The sequence below is a fragment of the Nipponia nippon genome, unplaced genomic scaffold (assembly GCF_047370975.1).
Source record: "Nipponia nippon isolate SJK-2023a ecotype South Korea unplaced genomic scaffold, ASM4737097v1 scaffold_3, whole genome shotgun sequence".
NCBI lineage: Eukaryota > Metazoa > Chordata > Aves > Pelecaniformes > Threskiornithidae > Nipponia > Nipponia nippon.
This window is the reverse complement of record NW_028262347.1, coordinates 87121031-87139697: the sequence shown is the minus strand read 5'-3', so window position 1 is coordinate 87139697 and position 18667 is coordinate 87121031. Positions and strand designations below refer to the sequence as shown.

The 18667-nt window shown below is 40.2% G+C and overlaps 1 protein-coding gene across 4 annotated transcripts in view; it reads left to right on the top strand.

Annotated features, from left to right (window-relative positions):
• The window catches only part of PCDH15 (protocadherin related 15), an 853821-nt gene that overhangs the window by 693003 nt on the left and 142151 nt on the right, over positions 1 to 18667 (top strand). For all 4 annotated transcript variants that reach the window (XM_087765707.1, XM_087765706.1, XM_087765705.1 and 1 more), the window contains one exon: positions 10859 to 10987. In XM_087765707.1, the coding sequence (XP_087621833.1) occupies positions 10859 to 10987 (129 nt within the window). The remainder of the gene's footprint in view (positions 1 to 10858; positions 10988 to 18667) is intronic.

Genomic DNA, 18667 nt, shown 5'->3' with positions numbered 1-18667 from the left:
TTTTCTCTGTGCATCAGCTCTTTGATTAGGGTAAGCTTTAGGAGACTCTCAGACTTCCGGTGTTTGTGCGACTTGTCTGCTTGCATTGCATGGGTAATATTCCCCATAAAGGCTTTGATTTCAAATGCTAACAGGGAAGGGGTGATTTAAGTAATCCTCATAAAGAAAGAGACTGATCACAGTTTTCAATCAAAGATTTTGAGCAGTTTGTAATTCCATTTTGAAAGACGACTTTGATTATTTTAAGGTGAGAAACAGGTCTGCACCAAGGATTATTGAAGCATTTTGTATCCCAGAACAAATAAGCTTAAGTAGAACTATGTTAAAATAGATCTTGCAGCAAAGTTTGCAATAACAATAATGTATAGCATAGCATTGAGTATATATTACTGTTATTGTGTGTATACAGTAATAGCATAGTCATGACAGTAAATACCATGGTCATGAATTCTAGTGAGACTGGAAAACATAGGTCGGGCAGGCTGTTTTTCAGCCAGTACTGTATGTGCAAAGTTAGAGAGCTCAAGAGCAGACACAGCTCTTAAAGCTCCTTGCCCTGAACCCCTTTGTAGCTGAGCATGCCTTTCAGACAGATTTTGCAGATTAGCAGAAACTTCTGTTCTTTTTAGAACAGCAGTGAAGTCTCCAGTTGTAAGTAAATAGATAGCCCATGCAAGAAGGCTAGGAGAATTGCAGCTGAAGGCTCTGGCAGCCCACGTTCCTCACCTGTTTTGAAGTTCTCAGGTTTGGCTTATGATATAAAGACATTGGTAGAGATGCCGCAGCTTTATCCATTTGTGATAAAGACACTGAATCCTGAGCTTTTAGTGTGGGTGTGGGCCCATTTTTCCACAGCTTTGTCTCTGCCAGGCTGCATGACAAATGTAGCCAACTTTGGACGTTAGCCTCCAAATATGTTAGGTGATGTGTAGCCCACAGTATGCTCTAAATTTGGGTTGTTTAGCCTGAGCTATATAGCTTGGGATATAAGCTACCAGCTACCGCTGGTTCATCCCATAGAAACAGTAATGTTTCATTCCTGTGATACTGAGATGCTTTTCAGCTCCTTGGACAGCAGATCAATACTCTTTCTCTTCCACAAATAGACACACAGGTTTGGAGCCCTGGCTGTTACATGGCCGGCGATTGGCATAACAGTGGAGAAGACCTATCCTGTCAGTCCCATGCATTTGTCAAGGGCATTTCTTGAATGTACGTGATTTTCTTTTCCTTTCTTGCTGAAGTTCTCACCTTTTATATTTTCTTTTTGGATGTATGAGGTTTTGGTTTTGGGGGGTTTCCTTTGGGGATTTATTTTTGTGTGTTTGACAGCTCTTCTCTTTGTCTCCTCCCCAAGCTTTTTCTGATCTTTTTTTTCATTAGTGTAATTATTGAGAAGCTCCAGCCTTGTCTTTCCCTTCAGCCTCAGTTTCTTGTCTCTCTTAAAATTTCTTTGTAGTCTAGCTGGCCATTTCTTCTTTATAACTTGGAGAGGTGTGGAGGGTCGGTAGATAACGCTTTTAAAGTTCTTATGCCCTACACTGGAAGGAAACAAGGTTTGAAAATACCTGAGGCTTGCAGCCTTGCTAATAGGAACAGACCGGAAAAGAATAACATGCTTCCCCTTCCCCATGGGCTGGTGGATGTTGTTTGTTGTGGTTATGCAGCTTCTGTACATTCAAAAAGGTCAGTGAACAAGGCCATAAGCAGTTGTGCATATTTACCCATCACTTATTCTGGCTTTGGCACTTCATTGTCATCCTCCATTGCCAATTATTATTAGATTCCCATTAGCAACATTACTCTTCAGGCTGTCACTCTCCTAGAGCACTTAGCTTGGACACCATGGCAATTTACCTGTTACACAGTTGATGTATATTTTATCCTGGACCTTGTCACACCCAGTATCTTAAGATCTGAGCAGCTGTTTCCTCTTTTTGGTAAAGAATAGCTATTATTTTAGATATCATAATTTAAGCATAGTCATCTTGAAGTGAATATAGATAAGTCCTGATATGTAGATCAGAAGCATTGTTCACAGTTTCTTTTTCGATCAATTAAGGCCTTGGGCTTTGCCTCAGATCTTATTATTTGCAAACCAGTGATATCTAGAGATGATAGTGTTTGTCTTAGAGTTTGTCTGAATTAATAAACTTGCTTGACATCAGAGCTAAGAATGTTTCCTCTCCAAGGCATAGAATGCTCTTGTCAATTTCCAACTTCAATTTAAATGGCAGGGTACAAATAAAATAAGTCACAAGTTAAATTTCCTTCAAAATTATCATCCATAACATTTATCAGGGCCTGGCATACTTAGGACAAAAGATATTTGTGGAGGCGATGTAAATGTTATATTAATTGCTTAGGAAAGAATTATATATGTAAGAACTATTTTAGTGGCCCTAAGCAAGCTATAAATGGCAGCTGTTGGTCTTTTGTTTGACTTAGGCTTATTATAAAAGAGAAGTAAACATGGTTTGCTTCAGTAATAAAGAGGAACTGCCTGATATGAGGCTGTACTACTTTTTGCCCCTGTGTGAATTTCCAGTAATAGCTTCAACACTGCTTTCGAAACCGTACTTGACAAATCTTTTGTAGAAATGCCTAGTTTTCAAATAGCCAAGGCAGTTTTTTAGGTATCCTTACTGTATTATCTTGGTATTTGCATGAGGAGTATCCATTCAGTTGATACACAAAACCAATTGTGAATTAGGTCTCTCTCTCATTGCTTTGGGGAACCACTCAAGTTTGTTTAAAGACTTTTAGTGGTAATTAAACATATGTCAAGAGCTTTAGCAAAAGCAGCAGCTCTGTTTCATGAGAGTGTGCTATTTTACTGTCTCTTTTAGGATTCTCTACAAAACATTAGAACTTTTCATGATCCCTTAAGAAATTTGTGGTACTCTTTGTTTTCATTCTGAAGTATGTAATGAAAAAAATAGCATGTATACAATCAAGTGGCAGAATTAAAGGATTCTATCTGCAACTGATTTTTCTTCAAACATCATCTTTTTCTCTATTCATTTTCCCCGAGCTTTGCAAGGAAAAATCTGCTTCATGCTGCTGGTAGTTCGAAGCATTGCCTTAGTTTTAGTCTGCCATGCTCAGGTCACCTTGCAGTGGTACAAGACTAGAAGACAGTAATGTTGTAGGGAGCTGGGATGTAGGTTCCAGATACATGTTACAGCACTTGAAGTATGAGAACCATTGAATGAAGAGAAATTAAATCTTCTTTTTAATCTTGAGGCTATGAGGTGTGCAATACAGCTATTTTCACACACACACGTGCCCCCGCCCAAGAAGACAAGAAAGCTGGCTTTGCAGAAGTAAATGAACACCCAGTCGGAAGCTCCTCATGCTCTTCATCACTGACTTAAAAATTTTGATATGTTGACTTCTGCAAAGCTATAAATCATCACCACCTCTCTGTGTGCTGGAGGTTTCCTTGGTGGAAGAATTTAAGCTAGTGGCATGGAAAATGAAGTGCAGTTTATGTGACAGTGGGAGCGATCTCAGGCAGTCACTGCTACCTGCAGTTGAAAATGGTAATAAGAAATTACAGGCTTGTCTAAAGGTACAAGAAACTGAGCTTCACACAAAATATAGTGACCCTTTCTCAGTGTGTTTACTTTTATCCTCTCTCCAGTGCACTTTTTATCCCCAAAGCATGCATTCACTACCTGGGGTCCTTCTCACCTGTTGACTAGCGTGCCAAATAGTTACTTGGCTGCTGTAGGAGAGGGTATGACCCACAGTCTACTTGCTTTCTTATTTTCTGTTCCAGTGACAGACTGAAAAGAGGTTATGGCTAGCCCTGAACATAACTTCTAAGCAATTATTATTTAGTCAATGTGATTTTAGTGTTGCTGGTGACTTTTTACATTATCCACAGGACAGATGATCATGATGTTACCAATACTGCTCAGTGCTGCAGTTCTGAATAAGCCACTGTAATTTATTCTAGTTGTTTAATAAAGGCTATTTCAGAATAGCACGTCGGTCTTAAGCTGTGGCTTAAGCAAATCTTTGGAGCCATCTAATGGGGATATAAAAATGTTAATTTTATTTAATAATCTTTGATTATAGCAGTTTTTGACACTAATGGCAGAACTGCTGCTCTATGCATCTCAAAGAAATACAGGTAGCCAACTGACTACCAATTCATGTAAAAGGTTGGCATTGCTCCATCAGTGGGATAACAAATGTTTCCTGTATTCAGGTGAAATGATAAGATTTTTGAGTATTCCCATATTCTTTCTCAGTTTCAGAGTTTGTTGATACTGATTTAAAGGAAGAAAGCACAGGGGCATTGCTGCTAAGCCAGAGATTGTTTTGAATGCTTCCCTTGGTGATCATGCCACTGAATTCATCCACTTTTGATAGTTTGCTAAATTGTGACTAATATAAAAATGAGGGTATATTTGAAATGTTGGTCTTATTACAGGGTCTTATTTCAGTACCCTTGGAAGTTTAGGAAGAACAGAAAACTTAATTTTATAAAATAATTTTCCTGTTTGGCATCTCAATAAAATATTACTCCTTTGCAAAAATATTGCTTTTTTAGTTCGTAAGTGAAAGTTTAAGCATGGCTTGAGACTCGATAACAAGTGGAACACTATCTTGTGTGGCTGTGTTGGCTGGCAGGTAAGGTAGGATGCTTAAGATGAGCAAAAGTATTGCTATCAATTTGAAAAATACTAAAATTCTTAAGTAACAGAAGAGTTGGGAAACAATTCCAAATGTCTCTTCTCCTACCTCCCCCTCTTCCTTCTTATAAAATCCCCACAAACTCTTTTTTTTCTTGCAAAACTAAGCTAAGCAAAAACTCTTCAATTTTTCCAGTTCTTCTTTGCCTGGGGGTTTAGTCTGACCTGGAATCCCTCAGCACCAATGACAAATCCTACCCTACATTACAGAATAACCTATAGAATAACTCAAGAAAGCTTTCACCCTTCACATAGACAAGTCAGGCTGGTAGTTGATTTATTGCATTTTTCAGGTGACCCCTGTGTAATGATATAAAGGCATCAAAAACTTGATTCTTTAAGTTTCTTATCCAGGGATTGGTGAGAACAGGTTCCCAGTACCTGTCCGCAGTGTGAAGACAAGCTTGAGCACAGTGTATAGAAAACACTTGTGTTTCATTGTGCTGAAATGCTCTCATTTTTGTCCTCATGGGGAGAAGCTATTCCGTATGTCTAGTCTGAACCTCTCTCATTTCAGTTTATACCTGTTTTCTCTCCTGACACTATCTAGGTACCTAGGTATGGTCTTCTGAGGGCTGAGCAGACGGGCTAATCTCTTCCTTGGATCTCCAGTCTGGTCCCTTGTCCATACAGCCCATAAGCTGCTGGCCTGTGTTGCTGCCAGGGCACACAGCTGCTCCCGCTCTGTTTGCCAGCACTCGTAGGCCTTTCCCACAGAGCTGCTCCCGGCTGGGCAGGCCCTGGCCGAGGTCCCTGCGAGGGGCTTGCCCTTCCCAGGGGCAGGAAAGGGCATTTGTCCTTCCTGAATTTCACAGGGTTCCCGTTGGCCCATTTCTCAGCTGGCCAAGGTCCTTCTGAATGGCAGCCCTGCCCTCCAGCGTATTGACTGTTACCCCCAGTTTGGTGTCGCCTGCTTCCTTACCTCCTCTACATCATTGATGAAGATGTTAAAAAGGATCTTAAAATCTAGGTTATATTAAGCAGAGCTCAGCCTTCCCTGCTGCCTCCGCTATCGAAACCTGAGTCGTCTTTGACACTTCAAATGAGCCCTTCTAGACTTATTCCAGTATTTCAGTAAGGTCTGTCTTTCTAATAATACTATAATGATTGGATTTCAGGAAGGCTTGAAGAGAAGAAAAGTTCCCTTTTTTTTTTCAAGACATAAAAGTATTGCTGCAAGGTCATGTTCTTAATAGCATGCTTCCAGAGCAGAGAATTGCCCGAGTTTAGACAAACATTGTCATTTAGGAGAAGTGCTCCTAAGAGTTCCTCATAACGTTTTGCTATATTTATCAAAAACAAGTATGTGAGCCCCCCCCCCCCCCCAACTGGCATGCACTTAGGTGCAAAAGTTAGACCTCTAAGTAGTTCACAACAGTAATTTTACTTTCAGCACTTGATTTGGAAGTGATCAGACGCAAAGGCAAGTGTTGGCGACTGTTCTGGGAGCTGCTGTGGGTTGATTCAGCATCATCAGAAGTAAACACGCCACAGATTATCAGACACATCCTGTTAAAATTCTCTTGAATGGAAAAGAAATAATTTCTTTTGAAAATGAGAATTACTCACTGTCTTAAGCCAATGTTTTTGTGCCATATTTCTCTCAGTTTATTAAATCTAAGAGTTTTTATTACCCTGTGTTCTATGGAATCAAGTTAGCTTTGGAAGATTGATTTACATTCAGTGTGCGTTGCACATCAGAGCAAACGTTCTGGAGTGCGTTTTGTGTTGACAATGATGCATAAATTGTAAAGTACGTTTTCTTTATATAAATTGAATATGGGAATGGCAGTTTCAGAAACAATTAACAAATAACTGAACATAAGCAAATATAAGAGGCCAGCCTGAAAGCATCTTTTTGTTTGTTTGTTTCAAAATATTCTGTATTTCATAGAATCATAGAATCGTTAAGGTTGGAAAGGACCTCTGAGATCATCGAGTCCAACCTGTTAGCCTAAATGCCTGGTCTACCTCTAAACCATGTCCCTAAGCACCACATCCACATGTTTTTTGAATACTTCCAGGGACTATGATTGTACCACTTCCCTGGGCAGTCTGTTCCAATGCCTAACCACTCTCTCTGTGAAGAAATTTTTCCTAATGTCTGATCTAAATCTCCCCTGGCACAACTTGAGCCCATTTTGTCTTGTCCTGTCACTTGTTACTTGGGAGAAGAGACCGACCCCCACCTCGCTACAACATCCTTTCAGGTAGTTATAGAGAGCAATAAGGTCTCCCCTCAACCTCCTCTTCTCCAGGCTAAACAACCCCAGCTCCCTCAGCCGCTCCTCGTAAGACTTGTTCTCTAGACCCTTCACCAGCTTTCTTGCCCTTCTTTGGACACACTACAGCACCTCAATGTCCTTCTTGTAGTGAGGGGCTCAAAACTGAACACAGGACTCGAGGTGCAGCCTCACCAGTGCCGAGTACAGGGGCACTGTCACCTCCCTGGTCCTGCTGGCCACGCTATTCTTGATACAGGCCAGGATGCCATTGGCCCTCTTGGCCACCTGGGCACACGGCTGGCTCATGTTCAGGCGGCTGTCAACCAACACCCCCAGGTCCTTTTCCGCCAGGCAGCTCTCCAGCCACTCCTCCCCCAGCCTGTAGCGTTGCATGGGGTTGTTGTGACCCAAGTGCAGGACCCGGCACTGAGCCTTGTTGAATCTCATGCAGTTGGCCCCGGCCCATCAGTCCAGCCTGTCCAGGTCCCATTGTAGGGCCTTCCTACCCTCTAGCAGATCGACACTTTCACCCAACTTGGTGTCAACTGCAAACTTACTGAGGGTGCACTCGATCCCCTCATCCAGATCATCAATGAAGATATTGAACAGGACTGGCCCCAACACTGAGCCCTGGGGAACACCACTCGTGACCGGTCGCCAACTGGATTTGGCTCTATTCACCACCACTCTCTGGGCTCGGCCGTCCAGCCAGTTTTTAACCCAGCGCAGAGTGCACCCATCCAAGCTGTGTGCAGCCAGCTTCTCCAGGAGAATGCTGTGGGAGACAGTGTCAAAGGCCTTACTACAGTCCGGGTAGACAACATGCACAGCCTTCCCCTCATCCACTAAGCGGGTCACCTTGTCATAGAAGGAGACCAGGTTAGTGAAGCAGGACCTCCCTTTCATAAACCCATGCTGGCTAAGCCTTATCCCCCAGTTGTCCCGCATGTGCCGCCTGATGGCACTCGAGATGATCTGCTCCATGACCTTCCCCGGCACCGAGGTCAGGCTGACAGGCCTGTAGTTCCCCAGATCCTCCTTCCAACCCTTCTTGTAGGTGGGTGTCACATTTGCTAACTTCCAGTCATCTGGGACCTCCCCAGTTGACCGGGACTGCTGATAAATGATGGAGAGTGGCTTGGCCAGCTCCTCTGCCAGCTCCCTCAGGTTCCTTGGGTGGATCCCATCTGGGCCCATGGACTTGTGCGCATCCAGGTGGAGGAGCAGGTCGCTAACTGTTACCTGTTTGATTATTGGGGCTTCATTCTGCTTCCCATCTCCCAGCTCAGGGGCCTGAATACCCTGCGGGTGACCAATCTGACTATTAAAGACTGAGGCAAAGAATGCATTAAGTACCTTAGCCTTCTCCTCATCCTTCATGGCAATGTTTCCCTCTGCATCCAACAAAGGAGGGAGATTCTCTCTGGCCCTGCTTTTGTCGCTGATATATTTGTAAAAACATTTTTTGTAATCTTTAACGGCAGTGGCCAGTTTAAGTTCTAGCTGGGCCTTTGCCCTTCTGATTTTCTCCCTGCATTAACCTAACAATATCCTTATAGTCTTCCTGAGTTGCCTGCCCCTTCTTCCAAAGACAGAACTTTGTTACTTTTAAAGTATTAAATAGTTATTGTATGGTGCTTATTGAGGAACCGATCTGTTTTCTGTATTTGCCTCCATAGAGAAACTGTAGAAAAACTCTCACTCTGACAGTGCTCTGTTGTGCATGCATGCACAGCTCTTTGCTGTGCCAGTGTCAAGAGGGATTGCTAAGGAAGCCTGCTAGCAGAGGTAGCACCTCAGTGAATACATGGGACGCTGTGCAAAAGCACCGTCTGGATTTATAGCCATGAAAAGAGGCAGCTGATTCCAATACCAGTGACTGGGCCACTTGCCAAGTCTGAGGATTTGGAAGGTGAAGGAGAGTGACCTGTTACAGGATCTCTCCTGCAGAGAGTAAGTTATCAGATTGAACTGGCAACGCAGTAATGAAAGCATGACCAAATACTATTAAGATAGTGAGTACATTAGTTGTCCTTTGCAAGTGCTTTTCCCATGTGGCAGATACAAGGAGCTTGCCCCTCAATAAAAATTAGATGATATTGTGCATTTATCATGGGCAGTTACTGCAGCTACTTATGAGGGCGTAAAACTGCTTGAGGTTTGTTACATGGGAAGTACCGCACCAGAAGATGTTTCAGAAAAGGCATACAAAGATTTAGGTTTACATTCAGATTTTTTTGGTTTTTAAGGGAGGTTGGTTACAGGTTTCTTTATGAAACCTGTGAGGTGCTGGTTTCTAACAGGGTGGTTAGTCTTGTGCCTAAAGCAAGGGACTTTTTCAGGGGTTACATCTGCACTGTGTAATTGCTGTGACTGTAATGTCGTATAGATTTCCTCCTACGTAGCTTGACGTAAAGTACTTCAGTATCAGAAGGCATCTACGTACAGCACAGGAAAGCTGATTTAATACACTGTGTTTGATTTTACACTGTACTTTACGGTAGCAGTGGCTGCAGCATAGACATCATTACAAATATTACTGTCGCTGTGGGAACGGTACAAAACAGGGTCTGGACAACCAGCATTAGCAATCTGCAGCAATAAGGCATCAGTGTTAAACTTCACACATGTTTCTTTCTAGCATCTATTTCCCTTAATATACTTGTCTAACAGGCTGTATTTATAGAATAAGATAATTTTATTTTCTTTTCACGTGAACTCAATGAAACACTGAAGGAAGCATTCATGGACTAATGACACCGCGTTGTTATACCAGGTTAGCCTCCCCATCCACTGCTCCACCACAGCATCAGCATCAGTTTACACCGCTATCAGTCATGCCAGACACTAATGCGTCTTGCTCCTGGGGAGAATGCTGTAGCCTCCCTGCACTCTGTGCCTGTGCTTCTCTGTTCTTGCAATGAAAGGCTTTCCTAGTGTATAATTTCAATCTTCCTTACCATGGTTTTTACCCAGCAGCGCTTCTCTTTTCCCTAGTGGATGAAGAGTACCGTTCATTCCTTCTCTTTGCAACCTGCGTCACTGGCCACAGGAATTTGCATTATTAGCCTCAGCTCTTTTGTAGTTATATTTCTAGGGTATTAGCATTTGTTGAATTGATTTAAAATACATTAATGTGTTAATTATAATAACGTATTAAATACAATAATGTGGTGTTTTGTGTCTGAAGCACTCAGTATATAGGACCAGTGAAGAGGGATCTGCCTCAAGCTGTGAAGATCTGCAAACGAAATACTGCACTCTCCAATTGCTTTGATTTCGATAGAGAATTTCAGTAGGGAGCACAGACATGTTTTGTTGAAATTTTGTGTGTTAAATATAGTTAATTATGCTGTTCCCACTAGGCACCTCTCTGTATGTTAAAGTTGATGTGCTAATGCTTAATAGCACGTCAGTGTGATGTGGGTGAAGGATGATACAGAGATCTCTGAGCTGAGGCTGGCTGAGCTCACCATGGAGCTGTGATCGCATGATTGTGCCAGCTAAGAGGCTGGCTAATCATCACAGTAGCATATTTTGATTAGTAAAATCAGTAATTTCTTTCTAAATTTATAGTTCTGGCAGATTTTGATATTTCTAGCTTTTTTCCCCACTCAGGATGAAAGATCCTTAAATCCTTAAAATACTGTTTAAGAAAAAAGACATCTGAAGTTCTTCAATCATCTCTAATACACTATTCAGTCTTGAGCCTGTTTTGTCTTATAAGAAAAGAAGGGTAAAAATAAACTCTTCAAATGAATAATGCTTCCTGTTTCACAAAAACACACGAAAAAAAATCAATAATCTGTTTACCTGTGATTCTGTACTGGATGGATCTAATACATAGCAGTAAGGTTGCTGATCAGTTGTCATCTGTGAAATTGTAAAATAAAGATAATTTATTCATAATGTTATCTTTCTCTGTAGACCTCAACTGCTACTGTTAATATAGTGGTGACGGATGTGAATGACAACGGACCAGTTTTTGATATGTTTCTACCTAAAAACCTGTCTGTACAGGAAGAGGAAGCCAATGCTTTTGTTGGTCAAGTAAGGGTAAGTTATTAACTGTGCAGAGATAAATTGTTTATTTTATTACCCAAACCGTCCAGATTATTAGGAAAGAGCACAAAATACTTGTACCTTAGACAAACTCACATCAAAACATCTTGGGTTTAAATGTAAACTGTCTATTGTCAGATGCATTTTTGTTAACAAAGTCATCTTTTGGGCTTAAAAGTGCAGAACTGATTTTCTTCTTCTCTATGCTTAATAGCTGAAAAGGCTTTTTCATTTAAAAATAGCACATCAAAAAACTGTTTTTGAAGACACACCACTGTAAAAGCTTGCTTATAACAGATGTACGGTGTTACAACATTGTCACCACGTTTTTATACTCTTACTGATTTCTTCTAAAATATTTTTCTAACATACTGAACAAGTGACGCATATGTATAGAAAATTTTAAGGCCGCTAAGGGGAAAAACAGTTAAACTATTGACTGAAATAATTGATTACGTGTCATAAAAATAGATTGTGCTTGGGGTATTGTTAATTTAAGTGATTTGAAGTTGTGTAAATTTTTATGACATATATGGGTCTTCTGGACTATGGAATGCAGATTCAGTCACTTGAAACATACATTGCTTTTTTTGTTGAAGTCAGTTTTTCCTAGCATCAAGTGAAAGAAGAAAGTATGAATTGTTTTTTTTTTTAAACTAGCAGTTGAATGTAATGTTTCATATTTCCTTCAGTGATGGGTTAGCACAAAGGCTGGATGCAATACGAGCTGTAGGTAAAAGATGAATTTGGAAGTGGGGTTTTTCAGCAATTTTGACACAAAATCTGCCTTTCTTTCCAGTAGCAACCATATCACTAGAAAATAGTTCTTTACTGTGAGGGTGGTGAGGCACTGGAACAGGTTGCCCAGAGAAGTTGTGGATGCCCCATCCCTGGAAGTGTTGAAGGCCAGGTTGGATGGGGCTTTGAGCAACCTGGTCTAGTGAAAGTTGTCTCTGCCCATGGCAGGGGGGTTGGAACCAGATGGTCTTTAAGGTCCCTTGCAACCCAAACCATTCTATGATTCTATGATAAAATGGGAGCTCCTTAACTGCTATATTAGCAGTACCTTCAGAAAGAATAGGACATTTTGGGTAGCATGGGAACCATATTGGGTAGCATATAGCCATAATGACCATGTTTCTTTCCAAATTTATATTATTCAGTAAGACATTCATCAATGTTTGTCATCTATCATCCTTCTTGTTAATTTTGTGTTCTTTTTGAGTCAATTTCACTTCAGTTGCTTTCTGGTATTTATAAATTGAAAAAATGCTTCTTCGGGTTAGGTTTGTGTTTCCTTCCAATTTTGTTACTTATTCACGAAGTTTGATTTCATTGAAGTTGTACTTCAGGTTTTGTAGGCTTCTTCAGTACAGTTTCATTTGCACTTAGACTGAAGTGGTTCTACATATGTCTGTGCTCTGCTTGCTGTATAGCCTGGTATCGTTAAAGGTGGGTACTGCTCTGAAGCTGTCTAAGCTCAGGTGTAATTTTCAAGGGAAATAACTTTTGTCAGCATTGATGAAGATTACAGTTTTCCAAAAGCTTAATTTTGTTACACTAGAAATATCAGCCACATCAAAGGCTGTTTTGAAGCCTTGGACACATAGAAATTAGGATCCCTGCAATTAAATCAGTTTCCATAAATCGATAAGTTATTGTTTTAGTTTTTGTCATTGTGTTCATCTTATGTGGTCGTTTTTCATTTTGCATCCTAAAATGTGTGGACATGATATTTCAAATCACTACCAAATATCTTTAAAAATCCATTTTATGTTTTGCCGAGTGCCCTCAAGGTGCAATAATCTTCTCAAATACTAGATTGGGTCTATTTTTAGCTTAGATGGAACTATAAAATAAAACAAGTTATTGCAACAGAACCTCTCTATCTTGTAAATTAGTATGATTTCTAAGTTGTGTTGAAATGAAAATATTTAATCAAGCCTTGTGATAGGTTATTCCCAGTTGTGGAATGACAGAAACTGGTTATATCATTCATTGTTGTGTTTATCACCAGTCCTAATTCCCAGTCTTTGGATGGGAAAAGCTTTCTCTTTATAGCACAAACACTGGATGTAGTTTCTACTGTTTCATATTCACAAATGCAAATAGATAGTATAGAAAAGAGTGATCTGGGCATTTGGAATTTTTTTCTGGCTTTGGTGAGATTATTGAAATAAGAATGATGAACATTTAGGTGTAGCTATGTTGTTGGAGGATATTCTTTAAAAAGTGAAATGTCTTTTGTTGTGGTGTTGTGCTTCACAGTACATTAGAACCACAGTAGGTATAGGAGAGGTTTCTATGGGAATACATTTTGTATAGAAGCTGTAACGTGGTTAAAATATAAAGGCCTATTTTAGATGAAAATATGCGTGTAAAAGAACATAGCCCTTACTGCGTCAATGTGTTTTCACTACCAAGAATTAACCCGCTGACTGGCAAGTTTGCTTTTCAGAATATCTTTTACTATATTAATTTCAAACAGAAACCTGAAATCCACCAGAGTAAGCAGTAATATAGATGATTGATTGAAAAAATAATAAACAGGTTTTGTGGTATCCCTTTCCTTTTTGAATGTTGGCTTCCCATTTTGCATGGGGAAAAATACAGCAAGAGATTTTTATCTTAAGACCCAAGAAGACATGGGCCCTGCTGCTCACTGAGGCAGAGGACCTAGTGATGAAAGATATGGAGAAGGTGCTCAACTACTTTGATGATGCTTCAGGTTTTTTTACTGGTAAGGTTTGGTATCAGGATCCTCAGCTGCCTGAGCCCAGTGTCAGTCTGGGGGAGGAAAACACTACCCACAGTAGAAGATGATAAAATTATGGGCTGTTTAAGGAAATAAGACATAAGCGATGACTGGCATGCTGAAGGATTGACCAGACAACCTCCAGAGTTCCCTCCCAACTGAATTTATTTTGTTTCTAATCGGCTTATTATTTGAATGTATTTTATAGTGAAATCCATTATTTTATTGTATTTATTAAATAATTGCCAGTTGACATGATAGTAATGCTCGTAAGTGGGGATATATTCTATGATGTCAATAAGTAGAAAGGTAAAGCTGTAACATTTATGAGTACCTATATTTAAACGTTAGAAATAGTAGACAGTTTCTAACATGATAACATGTGAACAGCTATTGAAATGTTTTTCCCATTCTTGACTTTCTATACGGACTTTCTCTTTCTTTCCTCTCCTGAGACTGCAAAACTTCATGTCTCTTCTCTGCTCATCTGTTTTAAACAAGTGATGAATCGCATTCACACCCTCCTTTTGTCCCCTCTCCCCTAATACAGGTAAGGTTATAAGCAATTTGGGGTATAAAACAATGAGGACAAACGCCCCCATGAATAACTCCTGCCACAGACAAGTGATTTCTGTGCTCTGCTTTGTTTTCAGAGGGAAAGTTGGACTTAAAAAGGGATTCCCATAAGGGCTTAGGTAACGTTTGGGAATTTGTTTGCCAAGGAGACGCAGAACAAGAGCAGCGAAAGATGTTCTGTTGAAGAGGGGAGGGCTTGTTAGGGGCAGGGAGGCAGTGTTCACACTCTGAATTGCTCTCACTCTCTGCCACTCGGATGGCTCTTTGTCTGCCAGCTGGAGTTCCTGAAGGCACTGGCATAGGAGTGCTGCCTGTGGGGATTTGAGGAGCGTTCTGAAGATTAAAAGAACAAAAGCTAGAAAGGATAATGCTGGAAGTGTAGCGGATGTATTTCAAATCCCTTTTACTTTACACAGTGTTGTCTAAATTGGGGCAGTCGGAGGTGTATTAGATTCCCTGCTGTTCTTTCATGTCTGATCATGGGGATCCCCCAGCAAGACAGGAGGAGAATTGCTGAATGAAGTGCTCTACAAAGGACCAACAGGAAACCAAAAGCTTCAAATGGGAAACTTGAAAATGAAATTCAGGCACCTTATTGTCTGTTGCAGTCTAAAACAGCTGAGGTCCTGCTGAAGATAGGGCATCTGAATGATTTGCATTGCACAGTTTACTATTTATCAATAGCAGGTACATAGGAGGTAAAAACGTGGAATGAAATTTAGGTGGGGATCAATCCACTGACTGCAAAATCTGCACATAGGTTCACATTCTTGTTCAGCGAAACACAGTCCCGAGTACTTTGTGTTAGACCTTAAAAATGCATCCTGTGGTTAAATAAGAAGTGGTTGACCTGATGGGGCCCAGGAGAGGAAACAAATCACTCAACTGAAGTTTTTATTCATCTGGTTTTTATATTTACCCAGATTCGTTCACACACCGCCATCGTTTGTTTATTGTAGGCATATATTTTGTGTCACCGATCAGCACTGTTTGAAATCTCCAACATGAACGTGTTGGTATCAAGGGGAGATAGGGACATGAAAGGAAATAAGAAGGAAAATATGGATAAAGAATTACATGGCAGTGGACAAACCAACCCCTAATCAGATGTTCAAGTAATGCTGGACCTTAGATCTTCCCTAAACGGAGACAGTATAAATAAGCTCAAAAATGAAGGAGTTTGCAGACAGCACGTGTGATACCTCTGTCTTCTGCTGCTTTTTTTAAATGAGAAAAGAAATGCTTAAAGAAAGTAAGTTGCTCTTTAGGATGGAGCTATTCTACTTATTGGAAAAGCGAGCTTTGGAGGACTTTCTTTGATTGCGCTGTACAATGGAAGTATTTTACTTTTCTATTTATGTAATGAATGTAAATTCATACCTGTGGTAGATATCCAATAACATCTGTCCACTACAGAACAAAGTAAGGCAAAACTGTAAGACAAGCAAGTGAGACACAGACAGCCTATATGGCACCAGTCTACCAATTCTAGATATTTTCTTTTAATGGTATAGAAGTATTTTAAATGCATTGTGTAAAGAAGCAAACTGTCACTTTTGAATGCTAATGAAATGTAATTATGATGCCAGTTCCCTAACAGAGCTTTCTGTCTGTGAATATCAGTGAATTCTTACAAGCTTCTATTTTTGTTTAAATTCATAAGGTGGTAAACCTTGCAAGTCTCACGATTTAAAGCCCAGTTTAAATTTCACTAATGTCGGTAAGGCTTTTCATGTTGGACTAAATGACCTCTGGACATCCCTTACAACTACATGATTCTGTGTTTCTCTATACAGGAAAACTACTTCAAATGCTGATGAGGTATTACATTACAAGATTTTGTTGTAAGAAGTCTAGAAAGGAATCTCACTTTCCCTAAATCACCATTGTCATGTTTTTTGCGTGAAGGCCCATAGAACAGTGTATGATTTCCCACAACCTGCACCGTAGATTACACCTTACCTGTGTTAAAAGTACCAGCTTCTGAAATTAAATTCTCAGGTCAACTTGTAGGAAAACTAGAGGTGGAGGGCAAAGGACAAGATGAGAAAAAAGGGAGATTTATTGGCAGGAGAGGACGGTCTATGAGGGAAAGGAATTAAGCCTTTGGGGAAGAGTAAAATCACGGCCTCTGAAGAAAATCTCAAATACCCAGAGTGAGTCTATGACTACTGCTCACTGCATAATACATTACCTAACAATGTATTTCCAATTCATCTGATATATGTAAAAACAATATGAACAGCTAGGGTTTTAAAGTCAGAATCCATAATAAATTAATCAGAATCTAAAATCGGAGAATCATAACATGGCAGATGGACCACAACTAGAGGAAATTCAGACTTTTGTATGTGGTTGCAATGTGTGCATCTATATCACTAATATATCTGTTATCATTTAGTGGTATGACTGTGCAGTGTTTGTGTGTGTAGGACTGAGGTGCGACTTTCCAGTGCAAAGTAGATAGATATGGTGCTTGAAGACATGGTATAGATGGACTTGGCAGTGATAGATTGATGGTTGGACTCGATGATCTTAAGGGTCTTTTCCAACCTTGACGATTCTATGATTCTATGATTCTAAGTAGTTCATAACTGTTATTCTTGAGCTTCTCTTTGTGCTCATTTCTCTAACTTCCATGTAGTTTCTTATAAGCAACTGGATCATCACGAGGTCATTTTAATAGGACCTTTGTGGTTTCATTTCCTTGCATGCTTGTTAAGAAAGTTGTCTGCATCATAAGTTAGAGAGACCTTTAGTAAGGCTTTCAGCACCGTCTCTCTTAAGATTCTCATAGAGATGCTGGTGACATAAAGACTTTCATAGTTTCATGTCAGACAAGACGTGCAGAGGGGAGAGTATTTCCAGTAGAGCATGGATGTGCTCAAGACCTGTTGCAAGTGCTTTTATTCTAGCTTCTTGCCCAGCCTGTATGAGGTTTGTCAGCCTCTAATACCTGATCAAGGTGAAAGAATTGTAGCTTCCCTGAATCACTGCATCCCCAGAGTCTGCCTTTAATCTTTTGCATGTGCATGATAGGGCATGCTCATGTCAGCTTGGCTGAATGGTGCTTAAAGTTGTGTACAGAAGAGGTGCTGGGATTTGCTTTTGGTTTAAGCTAAGTGTTATGCTCCTTGCTTTCCTTAAAATGATAAGTCTTGGGGAATATCTTCTTTCTGACCTGGAAGGGGAATGTGTAAGAAGGATGAAAAATACAGGAAATGGTAACTTCTATCAATAGTGTTCACTATATATTTTCACTTAATTTTATCTTTCTTTCCCCTTATAGTCTCATAAGATTTTATAATTAGCTGTCATAATAATTATTAAAAGCTGCTTCTCTACTTCCGCGGTGAGAAGAAATGAAATGACAGCCGTAGCTGAAGTCATTGTCGTCACCCCATGTGCTTCTAGTTGGATTTTCACCTGTTTGTTAACAAGCAAATTCCTTCAGCCTCTTGAACAAGATAGATGTCACAGTTTCAAGTCCAAACCTGTGGCATGAGAAGAAATAGATGCGGTCATAGATTTGTGCAATTTTTTTCCATCTTAGACCGGCAGTGCTAGGCAGGATTAGCTTCTTTCTGCTGACACCCCTAAAGGGTTGTATCATTCCTGGAAGGTATTTCGCAGCATGTCGCTGCAGCCACACTCCCTTAGCTTTACAGCGGTTTGTTGAACTTAGGTGACCTCAAGACACAGATCAAATAGGTTTAAAATGCTCCTCGCCACCCATACCATGTGGTAAATGGGGTGACGTCTTAAACTAAATGGATTTCAAAAGCTGCGCTCTTGTCTTTCCTGTTTCCGATATTATATTTGTGCATTAATTTACATCTCTGTCTTCAGAGTAATAATATTCGTGCTTTAATGCAGTGGAAATTTTGATGCTTGTTATCAGAGAAGCATTTCAACCATTTTCACATTCACAGCAGTTGATCATTGAGAGTCCAGGGGCTTTTGTATGAAAGGCATTCTTGTTTTTGTCTGCCTGACACCTTGCATCCCAGTGTGTTTTTAAGCCCTTTCATCTATTTCAGTCTGATGCCATACTAAATCTTCTGAATCAGTGGTTTCATCTCTCTAATACATGCCCATTTAGTATTTTGATGGCTGGTTCTGTTTGTTTAGATTTGGCTGTTCAGATTTCTGTCACTGGGATAAGAAATTATGGTTATCCTGAGCTTACAAATTAGAGTGGTTTATATTAGGCCTGCTAACTTTTGACTGCAGTCTCTCATTATAGATGTTCTTCTGTGACTTGAACAATTGTCTAGATTAGTGATTCCTTTTTTAAGGACTGCCTGGTAGAAGTTGGGGAGTTTTCTTGTGATACATGTCAG